This window comes from Sipha flava, unplaced genomic scaffold, assembly GCF_003268045.1.
Source record: "Sipha flava isolate LNK unplaced genomic scaffold, YSA_version1 269_pilon_pilon, whole genome shotgun sequence".
Classification (NCBI taxonomy): domain Eukaryota; kingdom Metazoa; phylum Arthropoda; class Insecta; order Hemiptera; family Aphididae; genus Sipha; species Sipha flava.
In genome coordinates, this window is record NW_020272933.1 from 71,532 (window position 1) to 96,167 (window position 24,636).

Here is a 24,636-nt window from a genome sequence, read left to right on the forward strand (position 1 = left end):
AATTTATGATACTGGTGGTCGAGATCAAATTTAAGAAAAAATTCTGTTATTTGGTACTTAATTACTTAGTAAATACTTTTATATAAATACAAAATACATTAACTAATTTTATTTATTATTTAAATATTGTTTACCAGAAAATTAAACTAAAAATAAATAATGTTAGAAATAATTCCTACATCTCATATGCATTCATATGTGCCCTATAATATCTTAATAAGCAAAAATAAAAGTTGGGCAATACCGTGTAACTTTTATTAGTATTAAATATTATCTTTATATCTTAATTATTCTCTTAGATTTTTTTGTGCATGTATTTATATATGATATATCTAATAATACGTTTTTCTTGACATTAAAGAAAAATACTCTAAATTACCAGACATTGTTAGATATTATATTTGTAAGTTAATAATAGCCTAAAAAAACTATTTATTTAAATTTAAAATTTACTTAAGGCTACAACTAAACCTGTCTATTTTTAAACATATAAACCTACTTAAATTGACAGTTGAAATTATTGTGATAGAATTATCATTTGTTATGTAAAAATTAAACATGAGGATTTTATTTATAAACAAATGCATAGAAAATTCAAATAATAATTTAATAAATTTGCTTTGCTCATAATCTAATGTTTTTATTATCTTTATTTTTGGCACAAATTTATAAATATATTGCCCATGACCCGAAATTTGTACCAAGTGTATTTAATATTTTTCTGGACCAACGAACTCGTGATTATTTGTAATTTTTTCTCATGCATTGTTTAATAATATTTCGGTGGGACTTTTGCCAAATGCTGTTCTTCTTTGTTTTAACATTAACTTTATTACAACGACTAATTTGATAACAAACGTCGTCAAACCTCTTGCCGTTACACTTTCTTTCTATCCAGTAAAACGCAATAATTCAATAAAAAAATCTCCTTTTCTGTCTATAATCTTTTTTATGTGTTAGTATTTTTCCAACGTTTCAACTACTAAACCGTCAATAATAGTATTGTACTAATAAGGTAAACGATTTCACCAAGGACATTTCTGTTGCTAAACCTGATTTTAAATGGTTAGTACGAGTCATTTTTTAAATATATTATATTAAAATATTGATATCTTTAAAATGGTTTGTTATTTTTCTTTTGAATTGGTAAGTAATAGCAATTTAAGAAGTTTAAAATTGAGTTTCATTGTTGATTAATAATTATATTAATCAAGTCTCTTGTGAATTCATTTTTTTTAACGTACTGGAATAATTATTAATTAATTATAGTTCGCTGATAATAATTAATTTAATTACAAATTCTAATATTGGATATTTTTTGATCTATAGTGTTTTTAAAGAAATTAGTTTGTTAATTTATACATATTTTTATTTGCATAATCATTTGCGTACTTACATAAACGAAAAAATAATTATTTCATAGTTTTTATAAATAGGTACTCAATTTTGGTAAAATTTGTATAAGATCGTCATTTCCTAATCGTTGCCGATGTTGTAAATAACTTGGAATAACATTAATTACTGAAAATGTATTTAAATTATCTTATAAGCACCGTGTTATTCGAACTTCATAAGGAGTGAAACACAACCGGTTGAGTTGTTAGTCTCTGAAGGTTTATTCAACTTTCAAGGTGCACGAACAAATTATTAAAAATTGCCTTGTTTGGTTTTTTTTTATTACATTTAATATATTGTTCAGATTATTTGTTTTTACTCCTATGAAAACTTGAATTAATTTATAGCCATTTTTTATATTTTGAATCAAGTCTTAGTTATTAATAAATTGGTGATACGAGATATAGATATAATTGTTATTTGTAAAACATTGAAAACAGTATATAATTGTATTTGTAAATATATAGAACAAAAATGTATTGTTTTAATAATTTGTAATTAAATTTTTAATTTTTATTTGTTAACAGAAAATCAAGAATAAAATGATGTTACGAATTAAAAAAGGCTTTTCGGAGCAATTGCTCCAGATGGCATTGCTTTTAAGTCTTATAGGTTGTGATCGTTTATGGCCTACATTTGGAATTTGGTCTTCAGCACCCTCAGCTGAAATAGAAGTGGGCCACTGGAATCAAGACAGCTATTCACATGGATTTGGTCCATTAACGCAAATTCATCCTAAAAGTGTCGATCAATATTTGGATCGACATTGGCTGTTAAATGAACTCTTATCACTGGGTAGATATGGTGATCGATATCCATTAAACATCGAGGCTTATTTGCTTAATGTTGACGGCGACGAAAATGGTCAAGATGATCAACAGCAAGAGTCAGAAGGTCAAGTTGTAAAAAATGAACCTAAAGAAAATGATAACGAAGACGAAGATGTAGATCAAGTATTTGATACAGACATTGTTGAAGATGTTCTTATGCTTGAGCCAGAGGTGAGTTTTTTGTTTAGTATGTAATATATAAATTATTAAGTACATACATAAACCATCTATATGTAGTAAGCCCAAATTAGGTATGTACGTATAGGTACAACTATTTACCAATGACTATAGGTATGTTGTTATGGTTTTATTTAACTTCTAATTTATTTATAGGTCGATATTATGTATAATCCTTATCTAACATGTTTTTTTTTTACATTAGTTATCGATAATTGGGGGTGGTACCGACGTTAGTCATTTTCAGCCCTCCTCCCCAGCCACCATCGTTTAATAGTAATAAAACGGTTGTGGTATATATGATTTTATATGTTTCTACAAGTGTGGAGGGCCTCGTGAATGAGCCTGATTATGATGTTATAGCTCTCCGTGTCCCTATGCATCATCTTGATCATTGATTCTGGTGTTAGCGTTGCCAACCTCTGCCTCCACTCTGATTCTGCAAGTTTCAAATGCGTCGCACTTGAATATAGTGTGGAGTGCGTCGTCTAAAGGGTGTCCATATTACCAGCACTTTGCTGATGCTAATTTCCCGTATTTGTGCAAGTATGCTCCGAAGCATCCGTTGCCGGTCAGAGCTTGAGTCAGCCAGTAGTCAATTTCTCCGTGTTTTCTATTGGTCCAGGGCTTAATTTGTGGGATCAGGGTGTGCGTCCATCGTCTTCTGGAGCTTCCATCTCATCTGGCCTGCCAGGCTTTGACCGTGCTGGTGTTCAAATCTGGGTCCATTCTATGATCGTACATCATTTTTCTAAATATTAAGTAATATTCTTGAGCTGGTACTTTAGAGAGGTCATTTTTCGATTTTAGAAACGGTACACGAAATAAAAGCTGTTTGAGGAGAAAAAATATACAATTTCACGATTTTATAATATTAAATAATTACGGACGACATTTTCTATCAGAAATATTGCTTCAAATGAAAAATGACAAGAGATCTTTTTTATTATATTTTTGATTTAGTTACTTACGGTTTAAAGTTTGGAGAATTTTAGCCATTTTTGAGCTACTTATAGACATTTTAATTTTGGGAGTGTTTTTGTTTTAATTCGGTTAAAAACATTCGTAAAAACTTGAAATTTGGGTTGTTTACTTATATTATCCTTATCTAGACATGGTAAAATTTTCAAAACATTTGAGCGATTTTTGAGCTTTTTCTTTTATTTTATATTTTTTTTCACTCTTATGATATTTTCTATATAAATTATAATTATAATTATATAAATTATCTATTTATATAAATCGTTCTTAAGCTGTTCTTAAAAGGCTTTGTTTATCACCATAGAAACGAATAAAATTAAATAAAAAAGATTCCCTCGTCCGCTCAAAATCGTTTTTTGTCTAATGTAATTATTGCATTCAAATAGAATACAGTAAAATTACACTATCTTGTCCGAGTTATTTTTATTATTATAGACAAAATAAGTAATGAATATGCTTTCTTTACTAAATTTCGTAGCATAAAACTTGTTAACTTCTAGATTGTTAAAGTTTTGTTTTTTTTCCGTACAAACTCTGCTTAATTGTTTCTGATAAATATGGTATCAAATGGGTTTACATACAAACTTTTAAAATGTAAAACTGTGAGTATTGGAGTAGTCCAGCTCATGGTCAAAACAATATTAGCGGTCCAAGCACTCTGGTTTCTTTGTTTATATGGTTAATCATTAGCGATTATTACGTAATTAGATGGAATTCGTTTTATAAACACAAAATTATAATATTTTTGAATACTAGTTCAAATTTACCTTAGTAAATAGTATACAGTCACATCATTAGTTTTAAAATAACAATATATTTACATAATAGTGTAGATTCTATCCGACCTATTAGGTTTTACGGCCCAGAGCCGTGCTTAAAGAGATGCGAGAGGTACGTGTGCACCGGGTACCATGACCACTGGGACGCCAAAAGCTTTTTCAAAATCTAAGCAATATTGTTGAAAGTTAACCATATTATTTATTTCATAATATTTACCACTTTCAACGTCATGGTCTCGACGTGTATTCGACACTATTAACATTATCCTGATCGGCGGTGTGACTAGTTTATTTTTTGTATTGGTATTTATTTTTTCTGTATAGGAAGACATCGTTAATAAAAAATTAACAAAAAATAAACCATTTATACTGTATTATTATTATTATTTAATACAATTAATTTTATAACATTAATAACAAAAATTAATGTCGACTTGAATGAGTTGTACGATTTTATTTTAAACCCGTCTAGTAGATAGCATTTATAATAGTATTCACATCAAAGTTCATGAACGCAGAAGTTGCAAAGGTACCTAATCATTTTTTATCGGCAATTATTTAAAGTTATTATATTGTTCTTTAGTTGTTGATTATTTTTTTAATTAATTTATCAAATACAAAATACAGGTATATAGAACCTTCTATTCTTATTCTATTCTCCTTATAGCCTATATATAAATATTTGGTAAAGGGAGTGGGGATGCTAAAAATGTTTCTTGCTACCGGACGCTAATTTTACTAGACACGGCACTATTACAGACCACTATATCCATGGGCGTCACTAAAGTCCAAATTTTGGGGTAGCAAAGTTTATTTTTAGAAAGTTAAAAAATACATTTTTAAAGGTTTAATATGATAACTGACTAACTCTTCTTCATAAATCATAGGTACAACATATAGAGTATACACTGTCTTATTGTCCTTATTGGACTTATCACAAAATATAACTATTTTGGATACAATCACAATAATAGATGGTCTACAAAGTTGAATAATAAACTTCGAATATATTATTAAAATCTATAACTTTTTATGGTGTGGCAAAAAGATACCTTTGCTAACCTTTGCTCATGTTCCTGTTATAATGATAGACTAGTAATTTTTATTCTTAATTATTTATACATTACATTTTTTAAATAAATCAATGTATTATATTCAAAAAAAATATGAATCATAAGGAGAGCGAATGTCCCCTTCGCCCCCTCCCTCAAATACATCCTTGTGGTGCAGACTACCATATCTTTATCGTCGACGATCGGTAAGATTAATAAAATTTCAAATAATGTTCAAAAATTTCTTGCAACATCCAATATATTATCGCGGACCATCAGAGATCCACGGACCACTGGTTGGTGATCGTAATAAGTATGTATATAAAAAGGGTTACTATAGATTGAAAAATAGTTATTACATTAGATATTTCAATAATATACATCTTGTTGACTAAAAAACATTCAGTATTCAATTTTGTAATCTATAATCATAAGCGCAATTTGGGGGGGGGGCTTGGGTGTGCTTAGCATCCCCATTTTCGAAATTAGTACCATCAAATGTGTTTATGTTAATTTATATTAAAATACTCATTACTCATTATGTATGGAAAAACATAATAGTTTTTGAGTTTTTTTGTATAAATATATAAATTATTATGCAATACGAAAATATTTCGCAATACGAAAAAAAAAAATCTTTGCTATAGGGTAAAAGTTTCAAGTTTCTAGTCTCATTACTTTTGGAATTATGACTAAATACCTAAAATTTGAAATGTGAAAATCTTATTACACCGTATTTTTACCATTTTAGGACAATTTTTTCCTCGCGTTTAGAAAAACTATTATGATTTTAAAAAATTATCTATCTAAAGTACCACCGCATGCCAATTTAAAATCTAAAATAGGTCCTAAAAAAAACTTTTGAACCAAAATTTCTATCCAAAAAAGTGTTAAATAAATAAAATACAAACATCGTAATAAAACTATAATATCCTTTGATTTAGTCAGAATCTTAAAGTGATAATGTGATAAGACATTTGTGTTTACAGACAGGTAATTAATAATTCCTTATACGCACAATAAAAATATAAAATCAAAGTGAAAAATTTAAATTTAGACTGTTGAATTGTACGATTCGCGGGTGTCTATAACCATTAAGGAACATGAAAAAGATAGAAGTGCTTTAGCACCCCCAGTATTTTCATTGAAATTGCGCCCCTGTCTATTATCTATTTCTACGTCAAATATAGCTATAATATTTAAATTTTACGCCGCACGGAGTTTTAAATACATTGTTTATTTACTATAAATTGTTTAGTAATTAAATTATTTATCATAATTTTTATAATATAAATAATATACATAATTATTAAACATATTTAAATTATTTTTGAAAATCTTATTTATAAATATTACTATGTATATTTATTTTAAACTGATAACTGAAAGTAATGAAATCAATGTACGTAATCAGGAGTATACAGGGTTTATCAAGACTTAAACTATTTTTATTGAACAAATATTCGTAATTTGTATAGTTTTATATGCTCAGAGACAGTTGAATTGTGGGAGGGTACGTAGGGGGATGGAGTTACTCTTCAATTTTCATATATTATAATATATGTGCTAATATACTGTAGGAACGCAATAATAAAATATTATATAATTTTATATAACATGTTTCAAGTGTTTCAACGACGTATAATTCGCGTAAACAGCTAAGTTTCATACTATTTAAATAAAAATATTATCAGTTAGCAAAGATGTATTATTATAATATTTCATTCAAATCATAAATAAATATTATTCAATATCCGAGTTTTAAGGAAACTCAAACCTCAATAATTTTAATTGAATTAAATAGTAAAACTATGTGTATTACAAATGTCCGTCAAGTTGGCATCGGCACATTATGCTAGAGTTATGTAAATGGTATCAAAAATTTGCTAGGAATTTGCTATATTTTGCTAGGTCATTTTTGGATTTTGATAGGACTCCTAAACTTTGATAATCCGCAAACAAACATGCCGGTACTATCTTTGTGGGCGCACCGGCGCTATGTTCGATATCAAAAAAAAAATGTCAAATTATTTAGCTGAATTTGCTAGATTTTGCTAGGGCATTTTTGGAATTTGCTAGGGCCCTTGTCGTCCAAGGGGGAGGTTCCAAATTTAGTATCAGCACCGGCACGTTGACCGATTTAAAAAAAAATGTCAAATTAATCAGCTGAATTTGCTAGATTTTGTGAGAGCATTTTCGGATTTATTCCCCTATCGTCTAAAGGGGAGGTTCCATTATTTTGTACCAGCAATGGTACACTGTCCGACTTAAAAATATTATTTAAATTTACATAATTATAGTTATACGAGTGACAAATTATTGCAAGTCAAAAACCGTTTAATACAGCTAAATATTTTCGGGCCAATTATTTTGGTGATACTATAAATAATGCCGGTCAGAGCTCGTTCAAAAACCAATGTACCAATGTTTTACGTTTTCTACAGGAACAGTTTCATTAAAAATAAATGAATCAATAAAGTTATGTCAAATAATATGATTATTCTAATTACATTTGTTTGGTATTCCAAAAATGTAAGCGGAACTTCCACAGTCATTCGCTTTTTTATTCTTATCACATATTTTTTACTGTGCCTACTAATTTAATGTTAAATTAAATTATTACTTATAGTAGTCGAATAGTTGAAGGCAGTTATATGTATAGTTTAAACGCAACAAAACGAAAACATTTTCCTCAGACTCTATCGATCATGTTACGAGAATGATATTTAAACCCCTTTAAAGTATGTCTATTTAATTTTAAAATTACTTCCTTTAAAATTTGAGTTCTCATGACCCACCTAAGAGTATAATTATATTCATATCACGGTTCTTAAATATAATAATTTTAAAATCCATATATATTTATTTTTAGTTACTAAATAATCAATAATATCTTTAACATCCCCATGTATATATTAAAAAATTTCAGATCAGTTAATCAAACATTCGTTTATTTTTATATATATATATATATTGTCAATTATTTAATAATGTGGAATTAACTAATTCTAAGTACAAAAATTTAGAAATTCATGATCTGAAAAGAATTTTGGATTGAACTTGGAAACATTTTCATAAACTCGGTCTATGATTTACCTTAAATAATTAAAAGATATACTGTTTTCTTGAAGTAATGAACTTACCAATAATATTACAATATTTCATATAATTTTTTAAGTTACTCTATTTCGTAACATCATATTTATTTTACATTTACAATATAATATATATTGATTCTATACTCCTAGATGGCGCTATAATACTCGTTTCAAACAATTTAAATCACCACATTCAAATAATGCTTAGTCAAACTATTTATTCTGAATTCTAAGATTTTGAGTGAAAAGAGAAATTTTTTACCATATTGTATTTTTTTTGGTGTCTGTGTACATGATTTCTGAAGAATTACTCCAATCGTCACAAAATAAAAAGAAAAATATAGGAAATAGGTTTTTGTTGGGTACTGTGTGGGGAAGTAATTTTTTAATCACTCATTAGATAATAATTGAGAAAAATCGGAAAATACAAATTTAAAATATTATTTCAACCAAGTCGAAGTCTTACCATTAATAATTGTCTATTATTTTGTCACTCACTATGAGTTTTTTTTTGTGTTTTTTCGAATCACTATTAGTTTATTTTTTTGTTTTTTCAACGATTTCGACCAAAAGGATTGCTTCAATCATCATAATTATAAGATATTTCTGAAAGGAAAGGGTGTCTAGTTGGTATTTTGAGAGTAGTATTTTTACGAATATCTCAAAATTTTTCTTAAAATTTGAAAAAATTTGAGAGTAATTATAAAAAATGGCAACATAGGTATACACCATACCGGTTTTTGACAAAATCGAATTTTTAGTTTCATCGCAGCTCAAAAAAAAAAAAAAAATTGTAGAAAATATTTTTTAAATACTTATTCAATAATATTACTGAATACTTATGAATCCATATACCGTCTGCTACAGATTCTAAAATTTTTAAAATATTTTTCTGAGCTTTTTATTGAAAATTTAATTTTTAAAATGTTCTCTGCTTTTTTTCTTTAAATGTTGGGAAAATAATTTTAGTTTAATAAAAAGTCCCTACATTTAATTAAAAGTTCTTTATATGTTTTTAATACTGATGAACGAAAACAATTTACCTTAATTTTAATAGAAATCACAAAAATCCATTATTGGATCCAACATTTTTCTTATAAAACCATATATAAAAAAAAAATTACTGAAAATTTACAAACATGATATATTATTGTCAAAATATGTAATTTTGATGAATTTGGATTTTTCAATAAATTTCCATTACAGGATATTAGTTGTTTAGTTAAAGACATTTTATAGTTTTTACATATTTTAATAATAGTTAATAATATAGTAATAAATTAATACTATAGTTTATATTATAGACACTTTCAATTTTCAATTTTCCATCATTTTAGATTGTGAGTTGTGAAAGTTAGAATATTAGAAATTTAACCTACCATATTAAGACATTTTGTTTTTATGCTTTTATATTCTTACACTAATCATTATTAAAAATACAAACTAATCCATCTAACCTTTTTTTCTCTCAGAATAATGTTTTCGAATTGTTTTTTTCAATTTTAAAGACCAATACAATTATATAATTAGGCTATTCTTTTATTTAATTCAACTATGGAACCTAATCCGACTTGAAAGTTTCACTTTTATTAATAATACATTTTGATTTTATTAAAGCAATCCAAAATAAGAGCGAGAAGACAATTTTTTCTTACAAATTTTGTATTTATTTCATTCATATTAAGCCCTTCCTTTTAAAAGTTTTCAAGACTAACAATAATTACTTGGTAAGCACTTAAGGTTCAAATATTTTAATAAATTTATTTTAACTTCTTTATTGCAGGTATGACGATTAAATGGTTTTTAATTATAATTTCGTCATACATAATTAATGTTGATGTAGGTTAATTGTATTACAGTACTACAATATAATGCGCTTCTTTTGACCCAAAAATAAATATTAAATGTTATCACGAAATATTATCATTACAAATTGCCTCATCATTGTATTTAGATTCATTAATCGATATAATTTAGATTATACTTATAAAACCTTTTCTTATGTATAATAATAAGCTTTTATTGTGTATATATATAAATTTAAATTTAAGGAGCGGAAAAATTAGAGTTCTATCACAATCACATCCTTACAATGACACAAATATTGATCTCTTTGAGTAGATGCAGGTATAATATACCTAATATGTATATGTGCAGTCATACAGTAAGGTTGTGCGTGTTCTCTTTCTGATTTGTTTATCGGTAATTATACGTTTATTATCATTATTTGTATATTATTATTATTATTATTATTATTATAATATGTTAATTGGCTTTTCGTTTTCGACTGCTTAATATTATGTCAACTAAAGTTCAAAATTGCCACATTTGCACTCATGCATTTGCTGATCTTGATTTACCTATTAATTGTGATGGCTGCAGTTTAATTTTTCACGCAAAGTGTTCGGGACTATCAGCGAGCGAAATCAAATGTCTATCTCTAAAAAATCGTAATTTAAAATTTTTCTGTGAATCTTGCAACAAAGGGTTGCGTGATATTCCTGAGTTGAAAGCTTTAATAAATCGTTTGCTAGTTGAAGTTAACGAACTTAAGAACTTAAAGAATAATAATAATAAAAATGAATTACAATGCTCCGAAGAGATTATTAATGAGGTGGCCGAACGAAATATTCGTGCATCTAATCTATTATTTTACAATATTCCAGAGTCTAACTCTGATAACATTAATGATAGAATGTCTCATGATTCTAATATTGTTAATAATATTATCGATTCAATTAATATTGGTGATAGCATTATTAGACCTACAAAATTAATACGCTTGGGCATTCGCGGACAGAATAAAACTCGACCAATTAAAGCAATTTTTAACTCACCTAATGATGCGTTTGAGATACTGAAATTAAAGAAAAAACTATTATCTCAAAATCCACCTTCCACTTATAGTATCAGTTCAGATCGTACACTTTACCAGAGAAATTATATGAAGAACTTACGCGAAGAACTTGAGACTCGTAGATTGGATAGTGAAGAAACTGATTTAATAATCAAATATGTAAGAGGCACTCCAAAGATAGTTTCCAGAAATGATCGTCTTAAACATCGTAACACAAATTTTTTATAGTAAATATGTTTTACCAAAATGTACGCGGTTTATTAACTAAAATCCCATTTTTACATAACGCTTTATCAAATGTTAATTATGATTTTATTTGTCTAAGTGAAACTTGGTTGAACACAAATGTTTTTGATGTTGAACTTGGTTTTATTAATTATAATATATATAGAAATGATCGTAATTTAAGTTTTGGAAAAACTAGGGGTGGGGGTGTATTAATTGCCAAAAAAAAAAAAATAAGCTGTGAATTATTAACTGTTCCCATAGTTGCTGAAATTGAGCAAATATATTTAAAAATTACATTTAATAATATAAAAATGATTTTAGGCTGTGTTTATATTCCGTCAGGTACATCCTCTGATGTTTATTCTAATCATTGTAATACAGTCGAGTCTATTTATTTTAAATTCCCTGAATACAATTTTGTTATAACTGGTGATTTTAACTTAAACACTTTCGACTGGTCAGTTGATCCAAACTCTCAAAATCATAGGTCTGGTAATATCTTATATAATACTTATATTAACTTTTTAAAGTTAAAACAATGTAATAGCATAATAAACTGTATTGGTCGAACCCTCGATTGTATAATGCTTAGTGATCAAGCCGAACTCACTTCTATTTACTTGTCTGATACACTTATTCCTTCAATTGATAAATATCATCCTCCAATTGAATTTCTAATTAAATTTGAAAAATCATTGTTTAGTGAGCATTTAGAGTCTCCTTATATTTTTAATTTTAAGAAATGTAAATTTAATGAAATTACGCAATTTCTTTCTAATATTGATTTTGATCTGAATCTTGATAATAATTTGTCTCTAGATGCTATAATTAATAAATTTCACGAAATTATTTACCACTCATTCAATCTGTTTGTACCGAAAATTAAAATCTATAATAATTACTCCATTGTTTGGTCAAATGCAGAACTCCGAAACCTAATAATAGAAAAGAAAGCTGCCCATAAAAAGTATAAACTTTTTCCTTCTCCTGAAAACTATATTAAATTTTCTGAGCTTAGGAAAAAAGTAAAATTATTAAATTTAAATTGTCACACTCGATACATTGCAGATATTGAAAATAGTATTTCATTAAATATTAAACCATTTTGGAATTATATAAATTCTCTCAAGAAATCGAAAAACAATATTCCTGACTGTATGAAATATAATAGTAAAGCATCTAAAAATCTTTCTGAAACGGTTAATCTATTTGCTGATTACTTTTCTAGTGTCTATGTTAATAGCACTATTAATTCTAATAATAATTTTTCATTACACAATATTCCTACTAATACTAATAATAATCATATTAACTTAAGCTCATGGTCTATTGATACTTGTGACATTTTTGATTATTTAAATTCTTTAGATTTATTTTCAGGGACTGGACCTGATGGTATACCATCAATTTTTTTAAGAAACTGTAGTTCTGTATTGTTGAAGCCTCTTCATTTTATTTTTAATAAATCTTTAAGCTTAGGTTATTTCCCGGATATATGGAAAAAATCATTTGTCACTCCAATTCATAAAACTGGTGACATACATAATGTTACTAATTACAGACCTATTTCAAAAATGTCTATTATTCCTAAAATGTTTGAAGCCTTAATCACTAAAAAATTATCTAAAATTGTTTCTCAAGTTATTTGTAAAAATCAACATGGTTTCAGACCAAACATGTCTATTAACACTAATATTCTACTTTATCAGTCCAAAATACTTGAAGCTCTAAACAATCGTGTACAGCTAGACTCAATCTACACCGACTTTCAAAAAGCATTTGATAAGGTTCAACATAATTTACTTCTTAATAAATTATCTTCTTTTGGCATCCATGGAATTTTTTTTAATTGGTTATGGTCCTATTTAAACTGTTGTACACAAGCGGTTAAAGTTTCTCATTATATTTCAAACTCTTTCCAAGTAAGTTCTGGCGTACCACAAGGTTCCCATTTAGGTCCGCTATTATTCATAATTTTCATTAATGATTTACCATCTATTTTTGATGAATCGGTTGATATACTTCTATTTGCAGATGATGCGAAAATATTTTCCAAAATTACTTCTACAGCAGATGCTTTAAGATTACAAGCGAATTTGGATAAATTCATTTTGTGGAGTCACCAAAACGGTTTACCATTAAATATAAATAAATGTAATATTATTTCTTTTTCTCATATAAATAATACTATTATATACGATTATAAAATGGATAACTTTTCTGTCACTAGAGTTACATCAATTAAAGATTTAGGGATTATCTTCGATAATAACTTGTCTTTCACATCTCACATAAATCATTGCAGTAAAAAAGCTCTTAAGATGCTAGGTTTTATAAACCGAAATACAAGTAACTTTAAGAACATTAATGCCTTAAAAATTCTTTATTTTTCTCTTGTTAGATCACATCTCGAGTTTGGGTCAACAGTTTGGTCACCAAGTCATAACTTTTCCGTTAATATTATTGAAAATGTTCAACTTAAATTTTCAAAGTTTTTGAGTTATAAATTAAATATTCCATGTATAACAAAAAACTCATATAATATGTTTATTAGAGAATTAGGGTTTATATCATGTGAATTAAGGAGAAAGGTTGCTGATATAATGTTTATTTATGACTTGTTAAATGGTCACATTCACTCTCCTGAATTGCTATCTATGATAGGGTTCAATATAACGAGTCACCGTCTCAGAAAAGTAAATTTATTTCATATACCATTTAATAGATATAACTATGGCTCTGATAGTTTCTTTCCTAGATCATTAAATTTAGCAAATCAAATTGTGAATTATGTGGACTTTTTTTTCATGTCACGTAATATTTTTAATCGTAATGTATATTTAGGTTTAAATTCAATTGCAAATTAATTTTTTATTCGATTATCATTTGTTATTATCTTTATATTATTGTTATTATTGTATTATTCTTGATTTACTGGTATTTTTATTATAAATCTATTTTTCTTTATTATTATTATTGATTCTATTTATATTCATCTTTTAATTGTATGAAAATAGTTTATATGTTACTACTGATAATTACTTAATATTATGTCATTCACTTCTACTGTATCTTCAAAAGGGTTTATCCCGTTTATTATAAATAAATAAAAAAAAAATATGATATGTGTATAACGGAAACATTTTTTAACTGAATACAGTGAGTTATACATGAGTATACCCAGAGATAGGCAGTATCTTATATACTTGTATTTAAGATATGTGTCTTGTATACATTTGTATTTTATAGCTTTTACCTTTTAACATTTATGAATGGTATCTTGTATTTTTTCATATTTTTTTGCGAAAAGATACAAGATACAATTGAAAATCTATTTTTGTCTAAGAAAAAATAAATTCAGTTTTAAAATCGAATTATGTAATGTACATAGTTCACTGATTTAAGCATTAAATTAATTGAAAATATGTTTTGTGAAATTAATTTTAAAGAAATAGAGACCCACTTTTAGGTAAATTATTCGTTTATTACATCACAAGTTTGAGTTCTTCAGTGCCATTTAAAATAATGTTTTCTTGAGCTGACTTAATATATTCGCCAATATGTTCTAAGTTATATGATATAACCTTCGAAATTTAATAATATTAATATAAAATTTAATACAAGTAATAAGTAATAAAATAATTTAAATTGATTTAATTTGTATTTTATGTATTACTATTTTTTTTTTATTTAATCATAAATAAAGTTAATGGGCTAGGCCATATTACTACATCCTTTAAAAATAATTAATAAATTCGACAAATTGTTAACATTTTGTTGTAATTTAATTTTACCCCACGAAATTTTATTTGAAAAATGTTGTATTCATACTTAATAATAATTTCGAACATTTAGTAATACTAGTTACAACTTTACAAGATATGTTGAATATGATACCGATGTAAGTGTTAGATTATTGTTATTGGTTTAGCCGCAAGATAAACATGGTTAGAAAAATACTATAACATAGCGGGGGTTAAACCCGGGACATGTCTTTGTGGTGTATACATACGTATTTGATTTATTGACCTGGGTCGAGGGTGAATTCTTGTCGATTATAAAAGACTTATCATTAGCGGCTTTTCCTGTAAAAAAAAATCGACAAATTACCCACAACATACACGACAAGATTTGTGGGAACCATAATAGTATTTTTTCGTGTCCACTTGTCCAAATGAACAACAATGCGACATTATAGAAGATAAGTAATAATGTTTAGAAATTATTGTTGGAAGAGTTAAGGGTCAGTACATATACATGGTTATCATTGTGTACATGGATTATATGAATATCTCAGCAGGTTTCGCCAAATACTATTAATAATGTGTATTTTGCAATTATTACTTTGAAGCCGGATCCCTTTTCTTATTTTTGGTCGAGTTTTTCACAAAGGGTTGATCATTAATATTTTTTCTTATTTCTTTGAGTCAAATTCTTCACACGGTTACAAGTGCGTGCATTGTAGGCATTTATATATAATGATATATACATTTTTAATTTTGCATTTATTAATTGCATGTATACATGTAAGTATACTCTAACAAATATGTATTTATATACATTCACCCAAATTATACAATTGAAAACCAATGTCCGATATTTTGGTTTTACATAAGACAAATGTCTATATGAGAATACATTAATACATTAATTAACTATAGTTATTATTAAATTCTAAACGTTGGTCTGAAAATAAGTTACTCTATATTAGAGCTGTTCGATTATTATTTTTTACCACTCGATTATTAATTTCACGTTTTAATCAATTATTTCGATTAATTGAAAATTATTATTCAAACCAAAAATCGATTTTTTAACGATTGATTAATCAATAACTGAATTTTTTAATATCTGAATAACCGATTAATGGATTTTTTTTTAATGACTGATTAACCGATTAATCGACTTTTTTACAATGGATTCCTTAACTTTTACACAATTTCCAACAAAATTTGCAGGATGACATATTGATGTAGATGTCCAATTTTATAATATTATCCTTAATACATTCCGAATCATTGAACTCAGAACATCATATTAGCATTTAACACAGATTTAAAATTTAAGTATGTAATCAGGTAATCTAATCAGAAAGTAATCAGGTTATTTCGATTATTTGATTAATTGGAAATTCGATTACTTCGATTATTTGACCACGAATTACTCACTTCCAAAATAAAATTGTGTGTGTTTGACAACCGCTCTACATGAACATGGACTTCGGCGGCACTGCAAACATATTGTTCATACGTTTCATATTGATCTCATTACGTATTATCGGTTACAAATTTATCTTATTTTACGTCTTGATTTCACATTATTCAGTCTGATCGAAGTATATCAAACTGTAGCAGAAGCATCACAATCCATTAACCAATTATTTTGTTTCTGCCTTACAAAACATCTAACCCACTAATCTTTGGATCTTTGATCAATATCTCAGGAAATCTGTCGAGTTGGTTAAAAATAAACGGGCTAAAAGTTCAATTCAAAAATTTTAAATAATAATATAATGCATAATGCATGCTAAATATGTTGATACTAAGATGTATAATAGTAATATTATAATGCTATTAAAACTTGGCATATCATCATATACTATTGTAAATAATTTAGGTACAGATTGAGTAAATGAAAACATGTATTTTTTGATAAAGTACATTCAAAACATTAATTATAGTTTTAAGATTTATTTGTTAGTATTCACGTATATTACACAAAAAAATTTTTTATTATCGAACATTATTAATATTAACCCTTAATACACTAGATGTGAATGTATTTATCCTTTGTTATGTTGTATAGTCATTTCTTGTAAAAAAAATATAAAAGTAATGATAAATTAAAAGGGTTTATATTGCTTTTGATTGGAAATTAATATTATGAATCTTAAAACCCATATATGATCAAAATCCCAGAAGTAGTTGCAGCCAAAAATTGTTGGCCCATTATTTAAAAAAAAGTTATAATTTAAATTATTCGAAAATAAATCTAGGAATTACACATTTTTTTGATCATATTTTATTTTTCGTTTTACAAAGTCAAATAAAATGTGAAATGATAATATTTAAATTTAATTTTCCAATAAATATGTTTAACTTATATCTATAAATAACTTATCGAAAAATGTACAAGCTTCTAATGTCTTGATGGTCCAATATATCTCATAGGCAGTGTTCATCTAAACATAAAATTATTCATGCTTATTACATCTAAAATGATATTAACATGTATTTATGTGTTATGTATCAGTGCATTAAAAAAATATTGTAAAATCGTTTGTGTGAAATACTTCACATTTAATTTTTCAAAACTATACTTAATGTACAAGCCAAAAACATTTTAAATATTTTCAACATTACTTTTATGTTCTTCCAGTAGTACATACGAGAACATTCAATTGTTGCATCGTTAGGGTTCGAGAATTCTGATAGTACTTTACTGGGGAGCTAAACTTCAAATCTAGTGTCAGCATTGTATCTATAAAAATTCGAATTAACGTGCAAAATAAACAAAAGTCGAATAATCGACAGCATCGGAAACGCGTGTTATCTTATTATTTTTATTATTATCTTTATTTTAATAATTCAAAAAATCAATTTAATTTATAAAAATAAAAGACTTTTGGGGCTCTGTAAAAAACGTTGATGTAAGATAGGAGGAGATATGTCTTACGCACTGTCTGACGTAGACTAATATGGGAGGAAGGGGATAGTAAAAAAATGCTGAAAATGTGCTGATGTAATATTTGAATGCTCTCTATTTAGTAAAAAAAAAGTTACTAAGAAAATAGAAAACATAAAAAAGAACACTCTTTTAGTTTTTTAACTATTTTCTAAAGTATCATTTGGGTTTATTTTTTTTTAAATAATTTATGAGATTATTTATGAGACTTAGTGAAATTACACCCTAAATATCGATAAAAGACACAACAGTACCTTGTTAAATTGATTGAAATTCAAAAATAATTTGCCATTTAATTTTCAGTATTTGATATTTATGTCAGAAACTGGGTCGTAAATTTTTTAACTTATTAAGTTAAAATATTCGTTGGTGGTATGCATATGTAAAATGTTTATTCTTGTACATAAAAAAACTAAAACGTAGTAAAAATAATTTTATATTGAGACAAATATGTATACTGTATTAATGTTAACATAAATAGGTACTAGTGTACCAATGATGTCGGTTTGATGCTTATATTTACAAATTAAAATTATGAAATCAATCACGCGCATTTACGACATTTTTGATTTTTTTTTTGTTGCAATTTACGTCATATTAATTGTCGTAAAAATGTTAAAGTACCACTGTACTAATTGTAAAAAAGATCATTGAAATGTCAATTTTGCGTGCACGTCCGTAGTTTTTTTATGTGTATGTGTAATACTGCTATAATGTGTACACACGTATATGTTATTTACTATATGCAGTAATGTTTATCTATGTTTTGTATATATATAGTAATATAATACACAACAATAATAATCGTAAAACGCAACAAGTGGTGGTGTTTTCTCTTACCGCAGTTCTCGACGATCGAACCGGGCGTGCGTGTCGTCAATAGAATAATTAAAAGAAATAAAAAAAAGATAATAATAATAAGAAGAAGAAAACATGAATTATAATAATGCGCATTTGTGTTAAGATCAATGCGGTTTTTATTTGTAACGCGCAGTCAAGTTCAGAGTGCGCTCGGTGTTAAACAACAATAATTATTGTTGTTAAAAATATTATCGAGGCCATCATCATCGGCCACGGCGGCGCGTATCTCACAACAATGGAGTCGTGCGTATGTGTACATATATATGCTTGTACATGTATATGCTGCACCTATATTATACGTGTTCATAATATATATATTATTATTAATTTTATTATTATTATTATTATTATTATTATTAATATTATTATTATTACATTCGATAATCAAATTATTAAATATATATACTAGCTATATTATGCGTATACATGTGTGTGTATGTGTGAGAGTAAAGAACGTTTACGTCGTCATCTCCTCCCCTCGTCCAGATGCGTATGCTGTTCTCCACCGTGTTCCGGGGCATCATTTATCAGACGGTATAGACGTACACCTCTACGCGCGTATCGTCGTTTACATCTGGACAACAATATATAATGAGAGAGATAATATATTGTGTACCTAACGTACGTGCGCGTATTATTATAATTACTATTAAATGCGAGGAGGGTCGTGGCCGCCCGTTTGCGAGTGGGGTAGGTAGGCGGGTGGGCGGCTAGATAAAGGTAGTGGTATTGTAGTTGGCAGGGTACGAGGTTACGCATATCGGCTCTCTCGGCTCTGGGACTGCTACGACGTCGATACTACTATATTATAGTCGGTCGTCGGTAACGTACCGCTGGCCCGTACGTGTACATGTACGTACGCGCGACGACAACGTGAGGCAGACCTTGGCCGTTCAACAACCGGTTGTTCTTTGAGCGTCCCGGGAGGAGGGGACGCCGCCCATCCGTCAACGCCCAGCTGTCTTCTCATTGGACGGTGACATGCGCCCCCTCCACGACTCGTTTTCGTGTGCACGGATACGCCGAAAACAACAAACGTTTCGGCAACCGCTGCACTAAGGGTAACGCACAATTTCGCACCCGGACGAGCGTCGCTGCTGCAGTGATTTGCACTTTATAAAACTTTTCCCGCATAAAACTACCACTCGTGTTTGTTAACAATAATGTATGAAACACATTCGTTGTTCATTTCAAGGGCATGATTAAAATTATTCGTATTTTATCACTTATTATACTACGATGTTTGAAATATATCCAAGACAAAGGGTGACACTAGAATGGAACACTTAACACTGATATATAACATAATTTTCATAACCGTTCTTTGTTTTTAATATTCATATTAAATCAAAGTTTTTTCTCCGTTTTAGCAATGGACGAATAATTTTATCCTAATTCCTTTCATCTATTTCACCTGGTAGGTATATACTGTGTTTATATAAACTGTAATTTGATATTTTATCTAACTCTTTTGGTGTATAATACCCAAATTATTAACTTGATGATGGTAGTTTTATGTAATTGTGGTTATTGATAATATATCAAATTCTAATGTGGTTTAAATATTTAGAATTACGTATTTATTTATTTATTTATAATAATAATTAAACGGACGGAGTCCTTATACAAAATAGTCCAATTTACAGCAGCAAGAGATTAATCGATAATAAAATAGGTCTGGTACACAATGAGAAATATATAAAAATTATTATGAATATTAATTATAAAATTAAAGTTAATTATAAAATACAATAAGATAATCTGGCGTAAAACAATATAAAGATAAACATAACTTGATAAAAACAAAAGTATAATTATTACCTGCAACCATTAACAGATTAGCAGAATAATTTAACTTACCTATAGTTTTTGTCAGAATAAATAGGATAAAAAGCTCAAGATTTCTGTTGTTAAAGAAATTAATTTTAAAATTGATGAAATAAAGTAAATCTGGATAATCAATCAAACCCAAAATCAATTTATGGAGAAATTCAAAGAGCAACTGTAAGCACCTAGTTCTAAACGGAATAAGATTTAAAATATTATCATATGAACCATGCAGCGACTTATGTATTTTACATTTAAAAGACATAAATCGAAAAAATTATTTTGCGCAGATTCAATACTATCATTTTGTTTGGACATATTGTTTATCCAAATTAGTGGACAATATTCAAGGTTCGAATGAACTAAAAAACAATTATGAATTATTGAAACAAAGGGATCACAAAAATCTTTACATGATTGTTTAATAAAACAAAGAATACGCATTGCTTTAATGGTTTTAATTGTTTTTGTTTACGCATATGTTAAAAGTGTTCATAAAATTCGAAATCCGTTCAGAAATTCAATTGACTAGTATAGAAAAACATGTAAAATGTGTACTCTTGAATTATTTATTGGGAATTTTTAATAATTTTTGAAATATGCTACCAATGATTATAAACACTATTTTCCATAATAATATTTATAGCTAATAATACAACATATAATAATTTACTCATCGGTGGTTTTTTCGATTGAGTTGTGTATAATATTAGTAATCAAATTTCACATACAATTTTATATGCCCAAATTAACAAGTTGCAGTCCCTAGTACTCGTCCCGTGTTTGATTTCCGTATACAAATCGTATAATATAATATACAATACACTGACGCTTTTGAGATCCCCTTGTGTTACGACGAAAGGTACTGAATGCATTTTTTCCTTCCTGATGGGATAATCACACAAACCTTAGGCAACAATACCCGCAATATGTCGAATACATGTATGCCTGCAAATCTTAAATGTTTTTGGTTTTTTTTTTTTTTATTATTATTCTTGTGTGTATTGCAGTCTGCGCCAAAAAGAAAAAACGTGTTTCATATACACATATATAGTTAATCTTTTGTATGAACCTCTCAACTGCTGCACGAGTCACATAGTGAACCAATTATTATTATTGTATTAATACATACGTATACGATGTATCTAAATTATATTATATTATTATTTAATATTTGATTACGTGCAACCGTCGCATTAATTATATATATTACACAACAAATTAATTATACTTAATTTGTTGTGTACCTACAAAGGACACATATATGTATATGTGTACATGCATGCAAACTAATATTAATATATAAAATTGTATATCAAACAAAAATCATAATCATAGATGTATGATATTATACAATATTTTATTATTACACCTAATTATAATTTTATTTTATTTTATTCGCCCTTAATAAAAACGATATTTATGTTTTGAAATGTACAGTTATATTACGTTCATATTTCAATGACGCCTATTAATATATTTTAAGTCCAAAAACCTAATGTGTTTATCCTTAACAACTTTTAACTATATATAATTGTCTTCTATAAATATTTTTAATCAATATAAGTTGTGCAATTTTTTTTTAAAATTTATTATTTATAAATAATATTTAATAAGGCATTGTTTAGTACGTAAGATCGATAATCATTTTTATTTCCTTATTTAATAATATCTAAAATCTATATTTTTTATCTGTATGAATGAAATTAATGTCCAAATTATTGAAGGTAATATTATTAGATTTGTAGTTCATTTTTTCAACATAAGTGTCTGAAAGCTATCACAATTATACGTTTTTATATTACGTTATGTCGAATATTTGAACGTATAATTTGCAATGTAATAAATTCATTAATGTATCATATATATTAATAAAATATTATATGTATAAATAAATATATATTTTATTACATAATATATTATTAACTATTTTCTTTCTTTTAATTATTTTAAATACTAGATTTAAATACGAGAAAAAATAATTATAAAACTAGTCACCTAATTTGATAATAATTGCATCAATTACAATTTTAATTTAATTTATTAATTTTCCAAAAAAATATTAAAAAATTATATTTATTATTGCATTTTATAAATGGATAATGATTTTTTTTTTGTGGTTATTTTATAGTTGTGATCTCAATATATTTTTATGGGTTGCGAAAGTGTAGCATCCAAATTACGCATCTAGTTTCTAAAATGGGTTATTGCAAACATATTTTAATATTTAAGTTATAATTTTGTGAAAGTTTATCACTAATAACGAGGATTCCTCTTAAAAATTTATTTTATAAAGTATAAAAAAAAAAATAACAATAATGTCATTTATAAGAAAAATAATTGGGTAAAACTAATTATACATTTATTATTTATTATTATAGTTAAAGAAGACGTAAAGTTGTTCTTAAAGAGTCATATGTTATTATGCATTTTGTTATTAGAAAATATATAAATTGCTTCTACATATGTTATAACATAAAATAGTGTTAATTGTATTCCCGTGATAATAATAATAAGTTAGTATTCAAGGAAGTTCCTTTATAATGATTATGGTTATATATATAATATACGGTATATATAATTGTTATATGTGTATAATAAAAAGTATTTAATATAATTATATTCATAAAATATGTATAATATTGATTGTTTAAATATTTTTATAATTGACTTGATTAGATAAATTAATTGTTTTAATAGAAGTTTACTAAAAGTGTGCCAAATAAACCAAAAAAGAAAGTATCAAATACTGAAGCTCCCATAGAAAAAACTAAAAGTTAATATTTCTCTAACAGTATTAATAAATGATTTTATCATTTATGTGAATTATTTTAGATTAATCTTAAGACGATGCTATACACCCTTTCTGTAGGTAATAAAACGCATACACGCTCAATGTGTATAGATTCGTTTATTATAATTGTAGTAACAACATTTTTCTGACATAACTTCTAATGAGCTTCAATTATGTGCGTATAAAAAATCGGACAGTCAATTTTCTTTAAAAAATGTTTAATATAGGTACTTATTATTTTATTATTTATTTTCTATCAACTTTTTGCTGGACATAATTCATGCTAATTCAGTTTATGATTTCTGTAATGGACTCTTATTTTCTTTAAAAACGAAAATATTTTTTGTTTTTATATTAATGGTATGTATTGAAGTTACAGGCTATTATTTAATCAACAAAAAAATTAATTAAATTGGGTACAATTTATAATATACTTGGTATAATTATTAGTTTTATGATTGACAACTATTATATCGCTTATGGTCGCCAATTTTACTACATGACATGGTTTTTGTATTTGAAATATTATTCGTCATTTATAAATTAAGTTTATTCGTTTGGATGCTTAAGCGTCCACGACTATTATACGGTTAACACCTTTGGTCGTAGTCTTGCGATTTGGTATTATGAGTATTTACCTAACCGAAACATCTTTGTTTCTTATGTACCTAATATACTATATATAATGTTTAGTTTGAACATATACCTACGTCCGAATCATAGTATTATTTTACCATTAGAGTATTCTTTTCGATTAAATGTAGTCTGTGGTTTTTTGAGTTTTTTCAAATATTTAGTAATGAATAATATAATTTGAATATTTAATTTTCTTACCGAATTAAATTGTTTTATAATGTTTATCGTACATAATTAGATTTATACTAATTCTTAATACAAAGGTATACCTTTATATATATATATTTATAATAAGAGAGACTGCAAAGTAGAGAGTAGCATAATAAGTATGAATTATTTTCAAGTATAATTTGCAATTTTTAAAATAAAAACAATTAATATAAAATTTTTATAATACTTTTCATTAAATAATAATAAAGAATTTTTAACTAACTGTT

At 26.7% G+C, this 24,636-nt stretch overlaps 1 protein-coding gene across 3 annotated transcripts in view; it reads left to right on the plus strand.

The window, feature by feature from the left end:
* Positions 1 to 24,636, plus strand: part of LOC112685208 (segmentation protein cap'n'collar) — a 93,801-nt gene that overhangs the window by 5,011 nt on the left and 64,154 nt on the right. The window contains exons 2-3 of one of the 3 annotated variants that reach the window (XM_025557029.1): positions 961 to 1,065; positions 1,923 to 2,396. In XM_025557029.1, the coding sequence (XP_025412814.1) occupies positions 1,063 to 1,065; positions 1,923 to 2,396 (477 nt within the window). In that variant the 5' untranslated portion in view covers positions 961 to 1,062. Of the gene's footprint in view, positions 1 to 712; positions 1,066 to 1,922; positions 2,397 to 24,636 lie in introns of those variants that run through there. The other 2 variants (XM_025557028.1, XM_025557030.1) reach the window with 2 other exon arrangements.